This window comes from Grampus griseus (genome assembly GCF_964374135.1).
Source record: "Grampus griseus genome assembly, chromosome: 20".
Lineage (NCBI taxonomy): Eukaryota > Metazoa > Chordata > Mammalia > Artiodactyla > Delphinidae > Grampus > Grampus griseus.
The window spans coordinates 29,231,637-29,249,729 of record NC_139014.1 but is presented as its reverse complement, the minus strand read 5'-3'; the positions used below and the strand labels follow the sequence as shown (position 1 = coordinate 29,249,729).

Here is an 18,093-nt window from a genome sequence, read left to right as displayed (position 1 = left end):
GCAAGATTTCTTTTGGGGGTGTGAAAATGCTCTGCAATTAGATAGTGGTGTGGTTGCACAATCTTGTGAATACACCAAGAGCCCCTGAATTGTATACATTAAGGGTGACTTTTGGGACTTCTCTGGTGGTCCAGTGGTTAAGACTCTGAGCTCCCAATGCAGAGGGCCTGGGTTTTATCCCTGGTCAGGGAACTAAGATCCCACATACCGCAACTAAGCCTGCGCTCCACAGCTACTGAGCCTGTGTGCTCTAGAGCCCGCGTGCCGCAACTAGAGAAGTCTGCGTGCTGCAGTGAAGACCCAGCACAGCCAAAATAAATAAATTAATTATTTTTTTAAAAAGGTAACTTTTATGGTAAGGTTCTATCTGTCTATCTACCTATCATACCTTGAAGTTTATGGAGTACCTCTTTCATATATAGTATCTCATTTATTTCTTATACAGATCTGGTGTGAGTGTGAATAATATATTATTGTGCCCATTTTACAGATTAGAAAATTGAGTCTCAGAGAAATTAATTGGCTTGACCAAGTTAGTAACACAGTGAGTATATGGCCAAGCGGGGCTCAAACTCTGGCAGTCCTGCCTCTTCAAAGCCCATGTAATGAATGCTGTACCTATGGATGGTAGGTTGGAGAAGTAAGCACCAGGTGCTTTAAAATACTCATATTATTACAAGTGGAAAGGATCATGGGGAGCTTCAGTTCCATCCCTACATTTTTATGGATATTGAGTTACAAAGAGTGGAAGAGTGGCCTTATGCCATAATATAGAGAAAGGGGGACACCAAAGTCACTGAAGAAAAGAATTTTGAAGAACCAAATAGATGAAAGTCAACCTTTTCTTCTCTCTTCTCCAGGCTCCTGAAAAGGCCAAAAAGGGAAGGTAGGGAACTGATCTTTTTACTCTGCACTTTTTTTTTTTTTTTTTTGCGGTACACGGGCCTCTCACTGTTGTGGCCTCTCCTGTTGCGGAGCACAGTCTCCGGACGAGCAGGCTCAGCGGCCATGGCTCACGGGCCCAGCCGCTCCGCGGCACGTGGGATCTTCCCGGACCGGGGCACGAACCCGCGTCCCCTGCATCGGCAGGCGGACTCTCAACCACTGCGCCACCAGGGAAGCCCTACTCTGCACTTCTGTTTACCTTGTTTTACTTCTTGTTCTCAACAACTTGGAAAATAGGCATGGTTTCCATCTGCAGATGTAAAAGATGTGGCAGCCGAGAGAGGCTAAATAATTCTCCCAAGGTCAAGTAGCTATTAAGTTGAAGTTGTAAAACCAGGGTTTTATCCTGAATTTCTGAGCCAAGGTGAGATCCTCTTATCATACGAAGATATGCACGGGCTGGTCTAGCTTCCAGATGTTACAGCTGAGTAGTCAGGTGGGTATCTGCTTCCCTCATCTCTGGGCACTTCCTGGGGCACATACTCGGTTGATGATGGTTGACGTTCCCAGAGAGAGGCGATTGAGAGGCTCTGCTTCATGCTAGGAGGACTTCATGCCTGAGCCTGTTCAAGTGAAGGAGGAGCCCACATGTTTGCTCTGTTGCCACCTTCCCCCCACAAGTATTCATTTTTTTTCAATGGTCCTGCTACTTTTTAAAAGGAATTGCTGCCTTCCAGACTTTCAAAGGGGCCAGAAATCAGTGGTTTGGGCTACTAAACAGGAAACTCAAAGCCCTTTCCGTTCCTTTGAGCTGGCTGGAAGGGCTGGGCCTGGAACTATTACCTTCCTTCAAAGGACAGAAGAAAAGTTTTGTATAATTTAAAAAACAAAAACAAGAAAACCTTTTCTGGAGTCCTGAATACCAGCCTTCATTGATATACAACATGGAAGAGAGCTGCCTTGTTGCCTGGCAGTAATGACAGCAAACAAATGTGTCCGACAGTCTGTTTGGGATCTCCTGGTCTGAAATTCTGTTTGCTTCATTCTAATTGCTTCCTTCACTTCCTTTCAGTCTCCCCACCTTGGGTACCACCCTCACTCAAGGGAGCGCCAGACCGTGCCTCTTTGTGCCAGGCTGGGCTGGGGCCCACAGGAGACAGTGACCCAGCCGGGCTATTCTTGTCTCTGTCTCTTTGCAAGATGCCTGTTGTTCTCTGTGAATGTTTTTCTCATCATAAATGTTGGCTTGGCAGGGGCCCAGGGTGGAAGCCACGGTGGAAAAGCTTCCAGAATCCTGCCTCAGAGATTCAGCTGGTCCTGAGTGCCAGGCTGAGGAGACAGGCTCGTAGATACTGTCGCTGGGGAGGTACCTCTGTAGGTATTGCCACCAAGACGGCCCTGATTGGGTTCGGCACCCTTTGCAGAGTGTGGACCTCTGCCAGCACTCTCTCTCGAAGAATAGGCCTGGAGGAACCGTGGTGGCCTTGTGAGGCGCCTCTGGGCCTGGCTGGCAACTCTCTTCCCTGCCATGTGCCCTCCCCCACCCTACTCTCTAGGAATTCGAATCTGTGTCAGGCCAGAGAAAGTGACTCTCAGGCCCTGCCTGAAACAGATTGGAACCCCCAGAACAGTGACCTCCAAACCTTTAAAATCACATACCCCTACCAGTAAAGTGTTTGAGCATGTATTCCTAATATGTCTACTTACTTATAAATGGTATACATGGGTTACTATGTAATACCTACATTATAAACAAATATTAGAAAACTTTAATAATTTCTGTAATTTAAAAGGATGGAAGAAAAAATAAAACAATTGTAAATTTGCTTTTAATCTTATTTTATTGAAGGTATATATGATTGAATATGCCCTCTTTTTAGGAAAAAAAAAATCTTGGTTTATCACTTTGTGATTCAGTGATTCAGAGGTGTGTCCCTAGGAAAGTATACTTCTATACTTCATTTTAACAGTTGCCCGTAATGAAAACTTCCTTACAAAGGTAGATTCAAATGGAACATTTGCATCCTTGAGCTTACAAAAATCATGATCCCCATTTTCCAACCCACCCACCAGTTATACAAAGGTTTTTGCTGAACTTTGTAGTTTAGAAAAGTACCTTTTAACGAGACTTCAAACTCCTCTGAAGCTCTTTGTTTGGAATACTTTTAAATAGATCAGGAAATTTTTTACAATTCCTAATTGTACAAATATAGGAGTACGGTGTTCAGATATAGGAGAGTTTAGAGATGGCTTATTTTAAAATTTTTATTGGATTTCACCAACAAGAGTGAATTTTACTGTATGTAAATTTAAAAATTAAAAAATCCAATGAGTTTTGACAAATGCATAGACTTATGCACCACTGAAATCAAGGTAAGAAAATTCCAACTCCTGTGTTACCCCTGTGTAGTCACACTTTCCCCTTACCTATAACCTTTGGCAACCAATGATCTTCTTAGCTAAAGCATTTCAGATTCATCCATGTTATGTGTATTAACATAGGTTTTCATTTCGTTTGAGTAATCGAAACTGCCAAACTCTTATCCAAATGGCTGTGCCATTTTGCAATGTCTGAATTGCAGTTGCTACACATTCTTGAGTGCACTTAGTTTTGTCAGTTTAAAAAAAATTTTTGGACCATTTTAATGTGTGTATAGTGATATCTCAATTATGTTTTTCAGTTCTCATTCCCCTAATGACTAGTGATGTTGAGCATCTTTGCATGGGCCTGTTTCCCATCTGTTTATATGTGGTGAAGTCTGTTCAAATCTCTGCCCATTTTAAAATTGGGTTTCTTGTTTTATTATTGAATTTTGAGAGTTCTTTGTATATTTTAGATACAAGTCCTTTGTTAGACAAGTGATTTGTAGATATTTTCTCCCAGTCTATGACTTATCTTTTCATTCTCTTAAAAGTGTTTTTCAGAGCAAAAGTTTAAAATTTTGATGAAATTTAGCAGTTTTTTCTTTTATAAATTGTGTTCCTGGTGTAGTATCTAAGAAATGTTTTCTAACGCAAGGTCACAAAGATTTTCTCCTGCATTTTCTTTTGAATATCCTCCATTTTAATTTTTGTACAGGCATATCAATTCTGAACTCCAAAGATCATATAAAATGAAAGCATTGCTAAATACTGTTTAGTGAAACTTTTTTTTTTAAAGATAAACTTAAATAGATAAAATTTCTAGTATTTTCCCCCTACCCTGAAGGATTGTCTGGTGTACCTTCTGGGGAGACTGCTGCCCTGAAAAGCTTTGCAGTGCTGCCTCTCTCCCTGCATTCCCATTGTGCCCAGCAGGTAGCAGGTGATCTGTGAGTCTTTGAGAAGTGAATGTCTTTTCCTGCCATAAATGGTGAAGCTGTGTTACTTCATGTTGTCGTTTTCCAGTCTGCTTTCTTCTAGAATTTGTTTTCCCATAACCACGTTCTTCTAAGCTCTAGCTTGAAGATCTTGATAAAAATTTCCTCGAGGGTGGCACTCCCAATTATCCATAATGTAGGACCACAGAATTATATGAGAATATAATTTTGGAGCTGGAAGAAGACTTGGAGGTCAACTAGTCCAAATCCCTTATTAAAATCAAACCAAAAATAAATTAACTCTGGTAAATTCACAGACTGGAATATGACTCAGCAATGAAAAGAGAATGAACTATTGATATATACAGCAACATAGATGAATCTTAAAAGAATTATGCTGTGTGAAAGAAGCCAGGCAAGAAACACTACATGCTGTATGATTTCATTTATTAAAAATTATGGAAAATACAAGCTATAGTGACAGTAGACAGTGTCTGCCTGAGGATGAGTGGGAAGAGAGTGAGGAGAGAAGAGATGGCCGGATTGAGGGACATGAGGAAACTTTTGGGTGTGACAGATAGTCCATAATATTGGTTGTGGTGATGATTTCACAGGTATATGCAGGTATCAAAACTCATCAAATAGTACACTTTAAATATACACACTTTATTATTGTATGTCAGATATATACCAATAAAGCCATTTAAAGAACAAAAAAAAGGAAATTAGAGGCAATTGACTCATGCAATAAATATTTTATAAATGATGGCCAGATTCATGCTATGTGTTGTGAGTTCAGAGAGAGATTGAAGACATGGTTCATGCCTTCAGGGAGCTCACAATCTAGTAAGTGAGTTAGACAGAAAGACAATTTAAATCCAGTATGCTAAGAGCTAAGAAAAAGGAACAGGCAGGGAACAAGAGGAGTCCAGTACATGGGTACCAATGGGTACCTCTTCCTGGGGAGGTCAGAGAAAGCCTTACGAAAGAGAGGAAGCTGAGCTCAGGCTTAGGATTGGTCAAGTGGAGGAGACTCCCCATCTCAGGGAAGATGGTGGTCAGAGTTGGTGAAATGCAAGTTCCAGGAATTGCACGTGGTTCGGCCTGACTAGAGCAAAGGACACAGTGGGGAAGTAGCAAGAGAAGAGACTGCAGAGGTTGGTGGGACCAGATCGTGAAGCTTTTGCTATCCTGGCGCTGCTTGAATGTCTTGTGCTCCAAAGTTGAACTAACAGGTTGGCCAAATATAGGGTCTGTGTTGCTGGGACATTGTCTCATCCAAACACTTGGCATGGACTTCCGGGTTCCAGGTTTCGAGGCTGTGACACTCCTATTCGTGCTCAGTGCTAACCTGGAGCTCTTATGTTCCCCGGGGATGTTTCAAGACCCAAAGGAAAGAGAGCTGGTTTCAGCCTGAGCAGCAGCTGGGGAACATCTGCTTGCTCCTCAGAGCTGCACCTGGGAACCAAGGCTTCTGGTACATTTGTATGTTGGAGGCAACCAACAATCTAGCTTCCCCAAAGGCAGTTTTTCCACAAGTCAAGAATTTTACCTTTCTCTCCGGCTGGCAGCACTGATCCCTAAAGTCCTGTGCTTCTGACAACAGCTGTCTCATGGGCAGTGATCTGTGTCCCGTCTGGTTCTCTCCTACCCTTTGGTCATCTGTTAACCAGTCACCCATAGACTTCTCCAGCCACTGAATAGCAGAGGTCATGGGAGAGTCCTTTATTTGTTTGTTTGTTTATTTATTTTAAGAGTGGTCTTAGAGCAGACCAGGATGTTTAATTCAGGGTACAGTTGTCAGGCCACATTAAAAATGCAGGCAGAAATGCAGTACATGGACGGCTGATGTCAGCCAGACGTTTCAGTGTAACCAGAGGAGGAAAACACGGATAGGGCCTGTGTTAATGGAAGTAGATGCCAAGTCGCACGGCAAGCTCTGGCTCCTGTTTCTCCTGTTCCCTGCCATCCTCCAGCCAGAAGAAAGAAGCTCCTCTTTAAGCTGGAAGTGAAAGTGGGATTACTGTTTAATGAGCATTCCTGTGATCTAGAGCTGACGTTGCTTACACCTCAGAAGGAGAGCTTTCGTGCTGCCGTTTGGGAGGATGGTAACTCATCTAGCAGTTAAGATCTCCAAGAAAGCAAGACCAGTGAGAAGTGTGGGTTTGGTGGTTTATTCTTACCTTGGGGATTCTTTGCTGTCTGCAGGGTCGAACCAAGAGGGCAAGCAGAGGTGCTTGTGCTGGTTTCCATGCCCTAGCCGACCTTGAGAGCTGTGGGCAGTACGGGTGGCTGAAATCCAGTGGGTCCAGGAAAGGCCAGTGTGGATTCATGATATTTTCTTACCTGGGCTGGTGAAAACAGTCCGAGCGTGGGCTGTCCCGGGCTCTGTAGCTCTGTTTATTCTGCCTTCTCCTCCTCCCACCATGCCATCTGCTAGCTGGAGGGTTAACTGGCTCACTGCTCCCTGTTAGCCGTGTCAGCCCTGCAAGGTCATGACTGTTGTGCTTTGGGGCTGGTTTCCCGAATGGGTGGGTGAAACGGATCTCTAACTATCGATTTGTCTTCTTGCATTTCAGTCGTTCCAAGGAAGTCAAGGACGAGCATACCTCTTTAACTCAGTGTGAGTGTCTCTGAATGGTACATCCATTGTTCGGTGCAAATTTTGAGGGGTGGGGAAAAGCAACGCTCAATGATAATTAAACAATGGAACCTGTCCTCTCTGACACACACATACACACACACACACACACACACACACACACACACACACACACACCCATGGAGCATTATTTACCACAAGCTGTAGCCAGTCATCCTTGGGGACTTTGCGGGGGGGCGGTGGGCATCATCTTTGGCTAAAAGTAATATAGTCACTACCCCCAGTAAGTACAGAGGGCTGTAGTCTCCTAGGGAAGAAGCTGAAGTGCTTCTGAGAGCTTCAACATGGGAGGTCTCATAACTAGACCTGAGATGTGTCTCTGGGGAAGAGAAGGAGGGTGAACAGAGGACCCAGGGTCTGCTGGAGGACTAAGGTTGGAGGAGCCTTCATAAAGTGGAGTTAGTGAAGAGCCTTCATCCCCTCCTACAGATGCACAGTCTGCCACAGCCCTCAGCATTGCTTACAGCTTTCTCTAGGAAAGCAAGCCTGATGAACTGTGAAAATGGAGATCTAGCGTGTTCAGTCTAAAATAATAGGTGCTCTGTGAAGGAGTCTATGTATTTGATAGATGGGGCTCACCCATCCTTGTGATCAGGACAGGACTGTGCCGTCATGATTGACATCTCTGGCTGCAATCAGTCCTCAGGAAGCTCTGAGGACCTGTGCTCATGGCTGTGGACTTCAGTGTGGTTGTCAGTTTGTCCCCTTAAATCACAAGGCTAAAAGCATTTGTTAGAAAAATCCTGAGCAAAGTCTCAACCATAAAGACTTCTTTTAGTAGACTCATTGAATCAGAACTTGCAGATCTGAAATGCATCTCAACGGAGACGTTTGCATGTGGCTACCTTTTCGGAGGTTATTCCTGGTTTCAGTTAGAGACGATGCTCTTCTCAGTGTTGGCTTCCCTTCAGGCAGCTGTACTCAGTTAATTTTTTGCTGGGAGTCCAGCTTGAACAACTGATGGTGAGCACGTGCCTGACGCCCCACTCTCTCTCTCTGTCCCTTGGCACAGAGTTAACGTGGGCTGCGGGCCGGCAGAAGAGCGCGTGTTGCTAACAGGACTGCACGCCGTCGCAGACATTTACTGTGAAAACTGCAAAACCACTCTGGGCTGGAAATATGTAAGTACCAAAGAGTCTGACTGGTGGAGAGAGGGCCATGAAGGAACTAGCTGAGAGCCGCACATTAGAAGAATGTTTTCTTCTACCTGCCTCCCGTGGCCTTGTGGGATTATCTTTGACCAGGATGGGAAACTGAGCTCAAAGAGCAGTTCCTGGCACACTTCTGTTTGCCACACTCATCCCCTTTACACTGACAGTCCACCCCTCCTACTCCTTTCTTCACCTGCTCCTGATACACGTGCACGCACACACACACACACACACACACACACACACACCCTCTCTAATTAATAATAATAGTAATAGTAATAATAACAATGGCACATAACATTTCCTGACAACTTACTGTGTTCCAGACGTACATTATTTTATTTACTCTTCACAGAATCCTTAGAGGATAAGGATTTACCCATTTTAATCCCTAGTTTATGGGTGACGAAACTGAGGCTTAGGGAGGTTAATAGTATGTCCAGTGTTGTCTAGCCATTACATGGCCAAACGAGGATAGGAGTCCAGGTGGTGGTCCGACTGCAGAGCCCATGTTCTTTGATGCTCCAGTAAATGTCCCCAAAACATCTCTTAGGTCCCAGACCCTGTGCTAGGCATCATCAAATATTGTGTTAATTAATGTCCACTGTCAGATATAGTCATGGCTGGACTTGCCCAACTGGACATTTATTCCTGCACTGTTTAACTCAATAGATATTTTTAACATCTCCTTGGTACCTAGGAGAGTAGGCAGTCCCTTGCCAGGGTGAGAGGAGGTATATGTGTTCAGTGAAAGTCAACCTGTATTATTGTTATTATTATTATTGGCAGATCTTTTCACAGTGCTTTTCTCTGCCCTCTCTCTCATTGTGGGAATATTGAAAAATGAGTCTTCCTGTTTCTGGGAGGGCAATTTATTCCATGTAAAATGCCTCAAATCCCCTGTCCTGTCCGTTGCAGAGCATCAGTGTGGGGCTGGCTCATAGGACCTGCCGTTAGCTAGCTTGGGAAGGAGCCTGAAGGAGTAGTCAGAACCGCCCACAGCGTGTTGAGGTTGCATCAGTGTAGGTTTGTTGACTGCAGTAAATGCCCCACTCTGCAGGACTTTGATAGTGGGGGAGCTCGTGCACACGTGGGAGCAGGGAGCATAGGGGAAATCTCTGTGCCTCGTGCTCCTTTTTGTGATGAACCTAAAACTGCTCTAAAAATATGAGTGTATGTGAAAAAAGATGTTGAGCCAAAGAAGCCAGACATGAAAGTATGATTCCATTTAAATAAAGTTCAAAAATGTGCAGATCTTGGGGAGTTACCTGGTGGCCTAGTGGTTAGGATTCCGGGCTTTCACTGCTGTGGCCCGGGTTCAGTCCCTGGGTGGGGAACTGAGATTCCACAAGCTCCGTGGCTTGGCCAAAAAAAAAAAAAAAAAAAAAAGTGCAGACCTAAAAAACTGCTGCAGGTGGAGTCTGCAGTGCAGCAGCATGGCCTTTAGATTCCATCTTTTCATGTCTTCCTTGAAACGTTCAGAATGAGAATGAAAAAACCTGGACACTGTGTTTCATGATGCCAAGAAGGTTTAACCACAGCTTCCTACGGGAGAAACTGGCCTTGGCCCTTCTCCCCCTGTATGGCCACTGGTCCCCTCTGAGTGATCTGGGGGCCACAGGTCTGGTTTTGATTATCCAAAAGTGTTCTGCTGCTTCTTTGTTTCCCAGCTTCTTGGCTGTCTTATTCCTTGAACATGTGCTGGATTTATATACAGAAGATAAATCTGACTTGGTTGGTTTTGCTCCTTTCTTCAGGTAAAATGATTCAGTCCTTTGACAAAGCTTTATTAAGAACCTTTGTGCTGGATACAAAAGTGAATGAGATCTAGTTCTTGCCCTCAGGGTGTTTATAGTCATGATACCAAGGGGGAAAACCACAGGTGAAGTTACAACAGCTGGACAGGACAGCAGAGGAACATCCATCTCCCCAGACATTCATTGATCACCTCTTACATGCCAGGCCCAGTGCTCCAACCTTTCATTCGATTATTCCTTCCGACCCTTATAATAACCCTGTGAAGTACTTGTAATTATCCCAATTTTGTAAACAGAAAGTTTATAATTTTGTAAATTGTAAAAGGAAGTCAGATGCTTAAATGATGCTTCTGATGCTAGGAAGCAGTAGACGTGGGGTTTAGGGGGGATGTTTGTTTCAATTCCAGATCTAGTGCTGTCTACTGGAATCCAGTTGTGACATTTTGTAAGTGCCCTGTGGCTTGGGGGGTGTTGACTTTTTTCTTTCTTTTTTTTTTGTTTAATAGGGACACACTGTCACTTTGCTAGTTTTGTTTTTTCCTCCTCTCTATCCTGAATACACTACTGTGGAACAATAGGTCCTATTCCCAAACCACATTCCTCTGGTTGTGTACACATCACACACACACACACACACACACACACACACACAAACGGAGCTGGGGAATAATGAGGTGTCAGGGAAATTACTGCTGAGCCCACAGCTCTTGTATGTGTGTGGTGTGTTTGCACTTTCTCTCGGTGCCCCTCCCCTCTCCGCTATGTGGAATGATTCCTCTCTCAACAAGAGGCTCGAGTCTGAACTCTTGTTCTGAGACCCGGAGCCCCTGAGCTCTAGAACAGAAGATACAGTCCATACAAATGCTGCCCGGAATCTATCGACAGTAGGATTTATTTAACTCCTTCCTAATTTAGGGACTCGGGAGGGAGAGCTGATGTCCACTGCTCTGCACAATGAGCTTTGCCATCTGATGACCCTGATACCCAGTGTTTTTCAGATGATATACCAAGATGGTTTTTTGTATCTGTGTCTGCAAATAGAATGTCACCTTGACCCTACACCTATGCAGGACTTATTTCTGTGGGGCTTATTAGCTGGGAGAGCCTGCAGTGCTGTAAGTTTCAGCTGGTAACCTCCCAGCTGGTTTGCATTGGGTTTGCCCTTCTCTGGAGGCCTGGCAGCTGGGTAGGGCTCAAGGGCTGCCAGGTCGTTCAGCCTGGAGTTCATACAGCTCCTTTTTCCCTGGAGAAAAGCAATGATGGAAAAACAAACTTAACACATCTGACATGGAAATAGCAAGATAAGAAATAAAAGAGAGACCTGTTTGGCCTCACAATCTATTTTGTTTCTGTCCCTGAATGTCTTTTCTCTAAGCCTAACAAGCACAGTTTAAAATAATGACACAGTGGGAATTCCCTGGCAGTCCAGTGTTTAGGACTCCGGGCTTTCACTGCCGAGGGCTCGAGTTTAATCTCTGGTCGGGGAACTAAGATCCCAGAAGCCACAACAGACCGGCCAAAAAATAATAATAAAATAAAATAATGACACAGAAACTTTATGGATACCTCCATAGGGCAGATTTCTGGTAAACATCAGAAACCAAGTGCCCCTAAGATTTTATACACACACACACACGCACACTCACACGCGCACGCACACACACACACACACACATACAGATGGATCTATCAATGAACAAAACATGAAGTTTATCTTGCGGTAGTGGGAGACAGACAAAACACAAAATAGATATGCAAGTTATACTGCATGTTTGAATGTGGTAAGTGCTGTGGAGAAAAATAAAGCAGGAAAAGAGGGGGGTGGGGAGGGATTGCTGCCTGGGAAGTTGTGATTTTTGGTAAAGACCTTACTGAGATGGTGACGTTTGGCCAGAGACTTGAATGAGCAAAGATCCTGAAGAAACGCTATTGCAAATACTGAGAAAATATTTAGAATGTTTAAATTCAGAACATTTAAATTTAAAAATATTTAAATTCTATTGTAAATATAGAGAAAGCCCTGCTGATGCCTCAGTGCTGCAGTTAAGCCACGGGGACATAGTGTGCTGAGTGGTAGGAATTCTCAGTGAGTCTGGGTGACGCCGGAGCCGGACTTCAGTGGTCCTGATACCTGTCGTTGGCCCCGCCTTGGTTCCTATGCTCCCAAAAGTCATCTGCTTGTCTTTGGTCACTCAGTGTCTTTTCTCTTCCTTTGTGTTTCCTAGGAACATGCCTTTGAAAGCAGCCAGAAATATAAAGAAGGCAAATACATCATTGAGCTAGCACACATGATCAAGGACAATGGCTGGGACTGATTGGAGAGCATCTACCCAACCCAGTGTCCACGTGAATGCCATCCAACCGAACATTCTACCCAAGCGTGAGAGAGTGACTGAACACTTGGTTCCATCCATTTAGGGGCCTTGCCATCTGGGGCATTCTCCCACCCTGCCACCATCTTTCTGGTGACCAGCCTCTAAATTGCTGTCTCTCTGTCTCTTTGCTTTGTATCTGTTTGTGAGTTGATCCTGGCTTCTCTCTCTGTTCTAGTGTTGGCTGAAAGCAAAACAACAAAAGGAACAGATGCCTGCCCGCATGGCGGCAGCCCACATTGATAAAGGGCCCAGGGCCCTTGAAGAGCTGCCTGATGGCCTCTTGTCAGGAGAACAGTGGCACAGCACAGGGGTGTGAGGAAGAGGGGAACCAGGAGGGTCCCGGGTGGGTAGGGGACGGGAGGGTAGAGGTAGGAACAAACTTGTGCTGCTCCTGGAGACCTGGGAACTTAGGCTTGAAATAATCGACTTGTCTAAAAGGACAAAGAGAAAAAAAAATACCTCATGACTGCATTCTCTCTGATCAGAAGCTTCTGTTCCTGACACCAAATGTGCCAGGTTAGCAAATGAGCACAAGAAGTGGCCCTTATTCTAGCTGGCAGGGCAGGGGCCGGCCTGGTTCCCCTGGGCCGAGCTGGGGGGTGTCCTGGCAGCAATGAGGGACTCGGGAAAAGCCCACATGGTTTTGATGACTCTGATGCCTCACTGCTCCTCTGGGTAATCATCTTTGCCTCTTCAGCCACTGTAGGTGACAGGAGAGGGGACTGCCATTTGCAATGGGTGCAAGATCCAAACGTCCCAAAGGCTTTGACCAGCAACCGAGTAAAATCAGTGATTGAGGGTAACAGGGAACAAAGGGGGATGCAGTTTAGGTGCTCCTGCAGAAATGGCTCTGATACTGGGCCAGAGAAAATAAAAAGTAGAACCAGTTAGCAGTTCTGACTGACCTTTTTTTCTGAACCTTAGTAAGAGAAGAGCATTGTGGCAAGGAAGGGAGGGTGGGGCGGGGCAGTGCCGGGAATAGTTTAGGTTTGAACCATAACAGGTTAAGTGCATCTTCTTCTTTGGTATGCAGTGGCTTCACTGAGATCAGCAATTCTTTGTACGCAGAGTTTTGGGTGTTTTTCTCCAGTTCTATCATTGTAGATCCTGGAAAACAAAGTCCCAAGGCTTCGAGCTTAGTGATAACCTGGCCGGTAGATTCCTCATGCCCCTAGCTGTTCTCTTTTACTTGCGTGTGTTGTGTGGAGACAAATCTGTCAATGTGATCCAGCGATGGGAAGGTCTCAGATTTGATGTCAAACGGCAAGTTATAAATTCCAGTATTACACCCCACTCCCCGCCTCCCCATCCAAAGTTCATTATATTAGGGAAGTGGAGAACAAATCCCTGTAAGGCTCTTGAGAGAGAGAGGAGTTTGTTACGTTTAATCAACACTGTGAAGTCTGTTCTACAGCAATTTAGCCAGTACACGGTGCATGACCGAAACTCATTTAACTGAGTTAATTTCATTGCTTAGACTGAAAATATTATTATTGCTAAGATATGTGTAGGTTATGTTAGGTAATTCTCAGCATCTCATTCCCCAAGTAGGCTGATCCTATAGGAAAATTCACCTTAAAAGTCACAAAAGAGTGAGTTCATGGAGATGAGAACCTGTAAAATTCTTAACGAAGATTAAAGCGGCCAACCCAGGACATTTTCAGAATTGAGCCAAATTCCCAGAGGGGGCGAGTCTGTTGTGGAAATGCCTTTTTGAGTCTCTGTGTGCTGATTGTGGAACGAGGGGCTGAGATGGGTGTGGTCCTGCCCAGCCACACGTTTAGCAGCAGACAGCTTCTGTAAGACAAAGAAGATTCTTAAAAATCGAATTTTGTTCCCGAAGGCTTCTTGCCCACATCTTTTGGTGCTTTTAGTAGCCTGGGAGATTAAGTTGTTCTCTCCACGTTACTAAAAAGCAGACTGAGGTTCAGAAGAAGTCTTTTCATTTCCAATCCCAGAGAAATAGTTCCTCTGGCTCCCAGGCCCCAGATCTCAATTAAAAAAAAAAAAATTCAACTTTCACATTCCTAAGCTGGCTTGCCAGCATAGAAATCATAGATTCCCCTCCCCATCCCTGCTGAAGGGATAACAAAATCATTTCTGTATTTTTAGTAGCCCCTTGACTCAGGAAACGTCCTGGCTATTGATAATCCTTTCCATAAAAAGAAGACGGTATGGGGGGTTGGGGAGGACATGGGTAGGTGTGTAAGAACGGAGCGTGGTGATATAGAAACTGGACATGAGGTCCCCTAGAATTTTCAAGGGGCAGAGGAGACTGATGTGCCACTGTGTCTGTGGGGATGGGGCCTCTGACTCTTACACAGATCAGAGCAGGCTCCAGTTAGACCCCGGTTCTGGTATTTTTTTCAATTACTATCCGTTGAGCATCCAATGGGCGCACGGCACTGTACTTGGTGCCAGAGATCTGAGCAGAATGTTGCAACAGGGGAAGAAAACCCAACTCGTTAGGCTTTCCCTTTGTGTCAACCAAAAGTACTTCTTATAACTTTAGCTTCATTCATGCTTGTCTATCTACCGTCTATAGTATTGGAGAGACCGCAGCTGAGCGATGGAGATGCGTCAACTCAAGGCCTCAGTCAGTTCCTTTCTTAGTTTCCTCACCAAATTATTGACTCAGAGCATAACCAAAGACCTCATCCATTCACCCCTGGGAGGTTCGGGGAATTGGAGTTCAATGATAAAGCTAGGGTGGGGTGCAGGGAGTAGGGAAGGGGAGAAGAAGTGAGAAGGGAAAAGGTATAAAACCTTTTATTTATACTGAGGTTCAGAAGAAGTTTTATACCTCAGCCAGCAGCTGCCTTCATTTTCAACCGAAGTCCAACCGGCAGACTCTAGTTCCGTCTCCCCTGTACCTCCCTAGGTCATATGGCCTCCGCGGTCCTGGATTACACCCAGCCTGCCGGGAGGGATGTTAGTCTCGGGCTGCCGATGTCCACCGATCGTCAGCTGGGCCTGCCTGAGTGCTCCCCCGATTCCCCAGACAGCAGAGTAAATCTTTACTGGTGGATCAGTGTGTAAAAGAGAGGTGTCCCCTTGACAAAAAGATTTTCAAGTGGATATATAAGAAACAGTTGCTTGTGAAATATACTTTTGTAAATAATATTTAATTTTTTAAATAATATATTTGGTGCTGTTTTCTCAGATCCCCTGAGAGCACTTTTTATTTTCATTTTTAAATGCTGTGGTTTCCTCTGCATTTCTTGAAGTATATCTTAAGGGAAACAGTGATCACCAATATACTCTTAAAAAAGAAAAAAGAAAAAAAAAGATCTCCATCACTTTAGTCTGGACGGAGGCAATAAAGCAATGCCTCTCTGCATTTCTTCCCAAAGGAACAGACTCTGCAGCACATTACCAAGTTGAGAATTGAAATATTTTGTTGCACCACTATTGGCTAGAAAAGAAAATAGATAAAATCAAATAAATTTAGTAACAAATTAGAGTGATTCCTCTTGTTGGAAGAATTTCCAACAGTTTGGAATCTCGGAGTCTTGTTTTTACTTGTGTGTGTGTGTGTGTGTGTGTGTGTGTGTGTGTGTGTGTGTGTGTGTGTAAAGCACTTTGGATTGTGCCTCCTGTTTTCGTTTTTATTGGGGACACTGTACCTACAGTTTACACCTTGGGCACATAAGATTTTTCTTCTCTTTTTCTCTGGTGGTTTTGTTTCTGAGCGGACCAACAGCACAGCCCTCGAGGACTTTGTTTTCCTGAGCATGGAGCTGTTGCCTGTTTGCTCCTTTTGTCTTTCTTTGTGTGCTCAACTTTTACAGACTGTAAAGGAAATCTGTTGTTGTGAAGATCAAGCAGAGTCAAAGCTGTGTTTCTCACTGAGATGTGAGTGTATTCATCATGAACCCAGGGCTCCAGCTGTTGTGGAAGCCACATCATGTTAAACATTAAACTGGTTTGGGTAGAAAGAACGTCAATAAAATAATACACATACCTTGGAGGTAAACACCTTTTTTTTTTTTTTTTTTTAAGGTCAGATTGCCTCAGGTTCAGTAAGAGGCTGGGAAATCAAATCTTGAACACAATCATCTTACATATTTTAAAAAAAGAGTCTGCTCAAATGAGAAAACATGCTAGTGGTCTAGTTCAAGGAAAGAGATATTTAATATTTAAAAATAAAATACAGTCGTGAAATTGGCCAGCAGTGAAAGGTAAAGCCAAGAAGAAACAAGCTGTTCTCATATTACCAAATTCTGTCTGTCCCTGTGTTTTTGTATAACATTTTGGTGAAAGTGAGAGTCAGTTCCCTTTTCCAACCTGCAGAGACTATCTTTCAATACAGACTCTATTTATGCTTGTGTTTACAAACTGTATTTGTTGGGTTTGGGTTTTGTTTTTCTTTCTTTTTTTTTTTTAATTAAAAATTTTTTTTCAGTGGCATTTTCAGGTCACTTTGCTTCAATAACAAAGATAATTATTTTCAAGTAATTTGTCTTCACCTTTTCCTGTATTTGTACATAGTGATTCAATATTAGAGAAAAGTGCATTGTTTCTGTCATATTTCCAATCTGTGTTGGTGCTCATTTGAGAAAATAAAGTTTTCAAATATTAATTCTCTGGAGGGCTCATCTGTCTTAATTGACCCAGCATGTTTTATCTTGACATTTAACATTTAAAGTAACTGACAGACCTTTAGGTGGTCATCTGTCTAACCCTATTCACAGATCTGTCAACTGAGGCCCTGAGGGGTTATTTTCCCTAAGGACACTTGGCTGATTGATGAATACAAATCAGGTCTTCTGTTTATCTACAAACATTTCTCCTGGCTTTGGAGATCAGAAATGCAGAAATGTATCATTTCTGTCTACTAAGCCCCGTATTCTTAGACTCTGCAAGCTTTTCTGTTAATATCAATTTTCTTTAGAGATAGAAATACATTAGGTGAAGGGGAAAAAAAGTAAAACAACAAAATAATGTCAAAAAGAGGCAACATTATCTCTGAATGGTTGGCTAACAAAGGGAGATACATATTCACAGTTATAATATATGGAAAATCAAGTCTTCTCACTCACTGGACAAATATTAAACATCTGTTAGGTTCTAGCCACTGAGTAAGGCAATTCGACCATCCTAATGAAGCAGCTGTTTTTTTCCCCAAGTACCTTTCCTCCAGTCTCGTCCATAGGTACACACAACCTTGCATAGCCAGTCATTATAAGTACAGTTTTAACAAGGCTAAACATATTTGCCTAGACATCATCAATTTATACTATATATATATATTTTTTTAATTTTATTTATTTATTTATTCATTTATTTTTGGCTGTGTTGGGTCTTCGTTTCCGTGCGTGGGCTTTCTCTAGTTGCGGCGAGCGGGGTCGCGGCCTCTCTTGTTGCAGAGCACAAGCTCCAGACGCGCTGGCTCAGAAGTTGTGGCTCACGGGCCCAGTTGCTCCGCGGCATGTGGGATCCTCCCAGACCAGGGCTCGAACCCGTGTCCCCTGCATTGGCAGGCAGATTCTCAACCACTGCGCCACCAGGGAAGCCCTATACTATATTTTAAAGCACTTTTTCAAAAGCTTGCATCCATAACTTATAGCGTTCCCACCTTGTGCAGGCAACCAAAGTAGCAAAGAGGATATTAAAGCCACACAAGTGTATGTGTTTGTGAGTTTTCACATTGGTGATAATACTTGAAAAGCCTATTCCCTATAAAATAGGAAATACCTTCTCTACTTCCCTAGACTTTTTACTTACCTATTCTGGGCCCAGCTACAGTTAACTTTTATTTGTCCTTGAGTGCATTATCTTATTCCTGTGACCTGTTTTGCTTCAGTGCCTATGCCTGTTATCATTTCATTCTTGTTTGCCTTTGGCAGGCAGGGAGGAGAGAAAAGATAACATGTGCAGGAGACAACCAGTCTCAAACCAGCAGCCCTTGGATCCTCTCACCTTTCCAAGCTCTCATAGCCCACAGTGGCTGTCCAGGAGATC

At 43.7% G+C, this 18,093-nt stretch overlaps 1 protein-coding gene across 3 annotated transcripts in view; it reads left to right on the top strand.

The window, feature by feature from the left end:
* Positions 1–16,650, top strand: part of YPEL2 (yippee like 2) — a 62,905-nt gene extending 46,255 nt beyond the window's left edge. For 2 of the 3 annotated variants that reach the window (XM_082679695.1, XM_082679696.1), the window contains 3 exons: positions 6,764–6,807; positions 7,859–7,967; positions 11,980–16,650. In XM_082679695.1, coding sequence (XP_082535821.1) covers positions 6,764–6,807; positions 7,859–7,967; positions 11,980–12,069 — 243 coding nt within the window. In that variant the 3' untranslated portion in view covers positions 12,070–16,650. Of the gene's footprint in view, positions 1–6,120; positions 6,344–6,763; positions 6,808–7,858; positions 7,968–11,979 lie in introns of those variants that run through there. The other variant, XM_082679697.1, reaches the window with a different exon arrangement.
* The last annotated feature ends 1,443 nt before the right edge of the window (positions 16,651–18,093 follow it).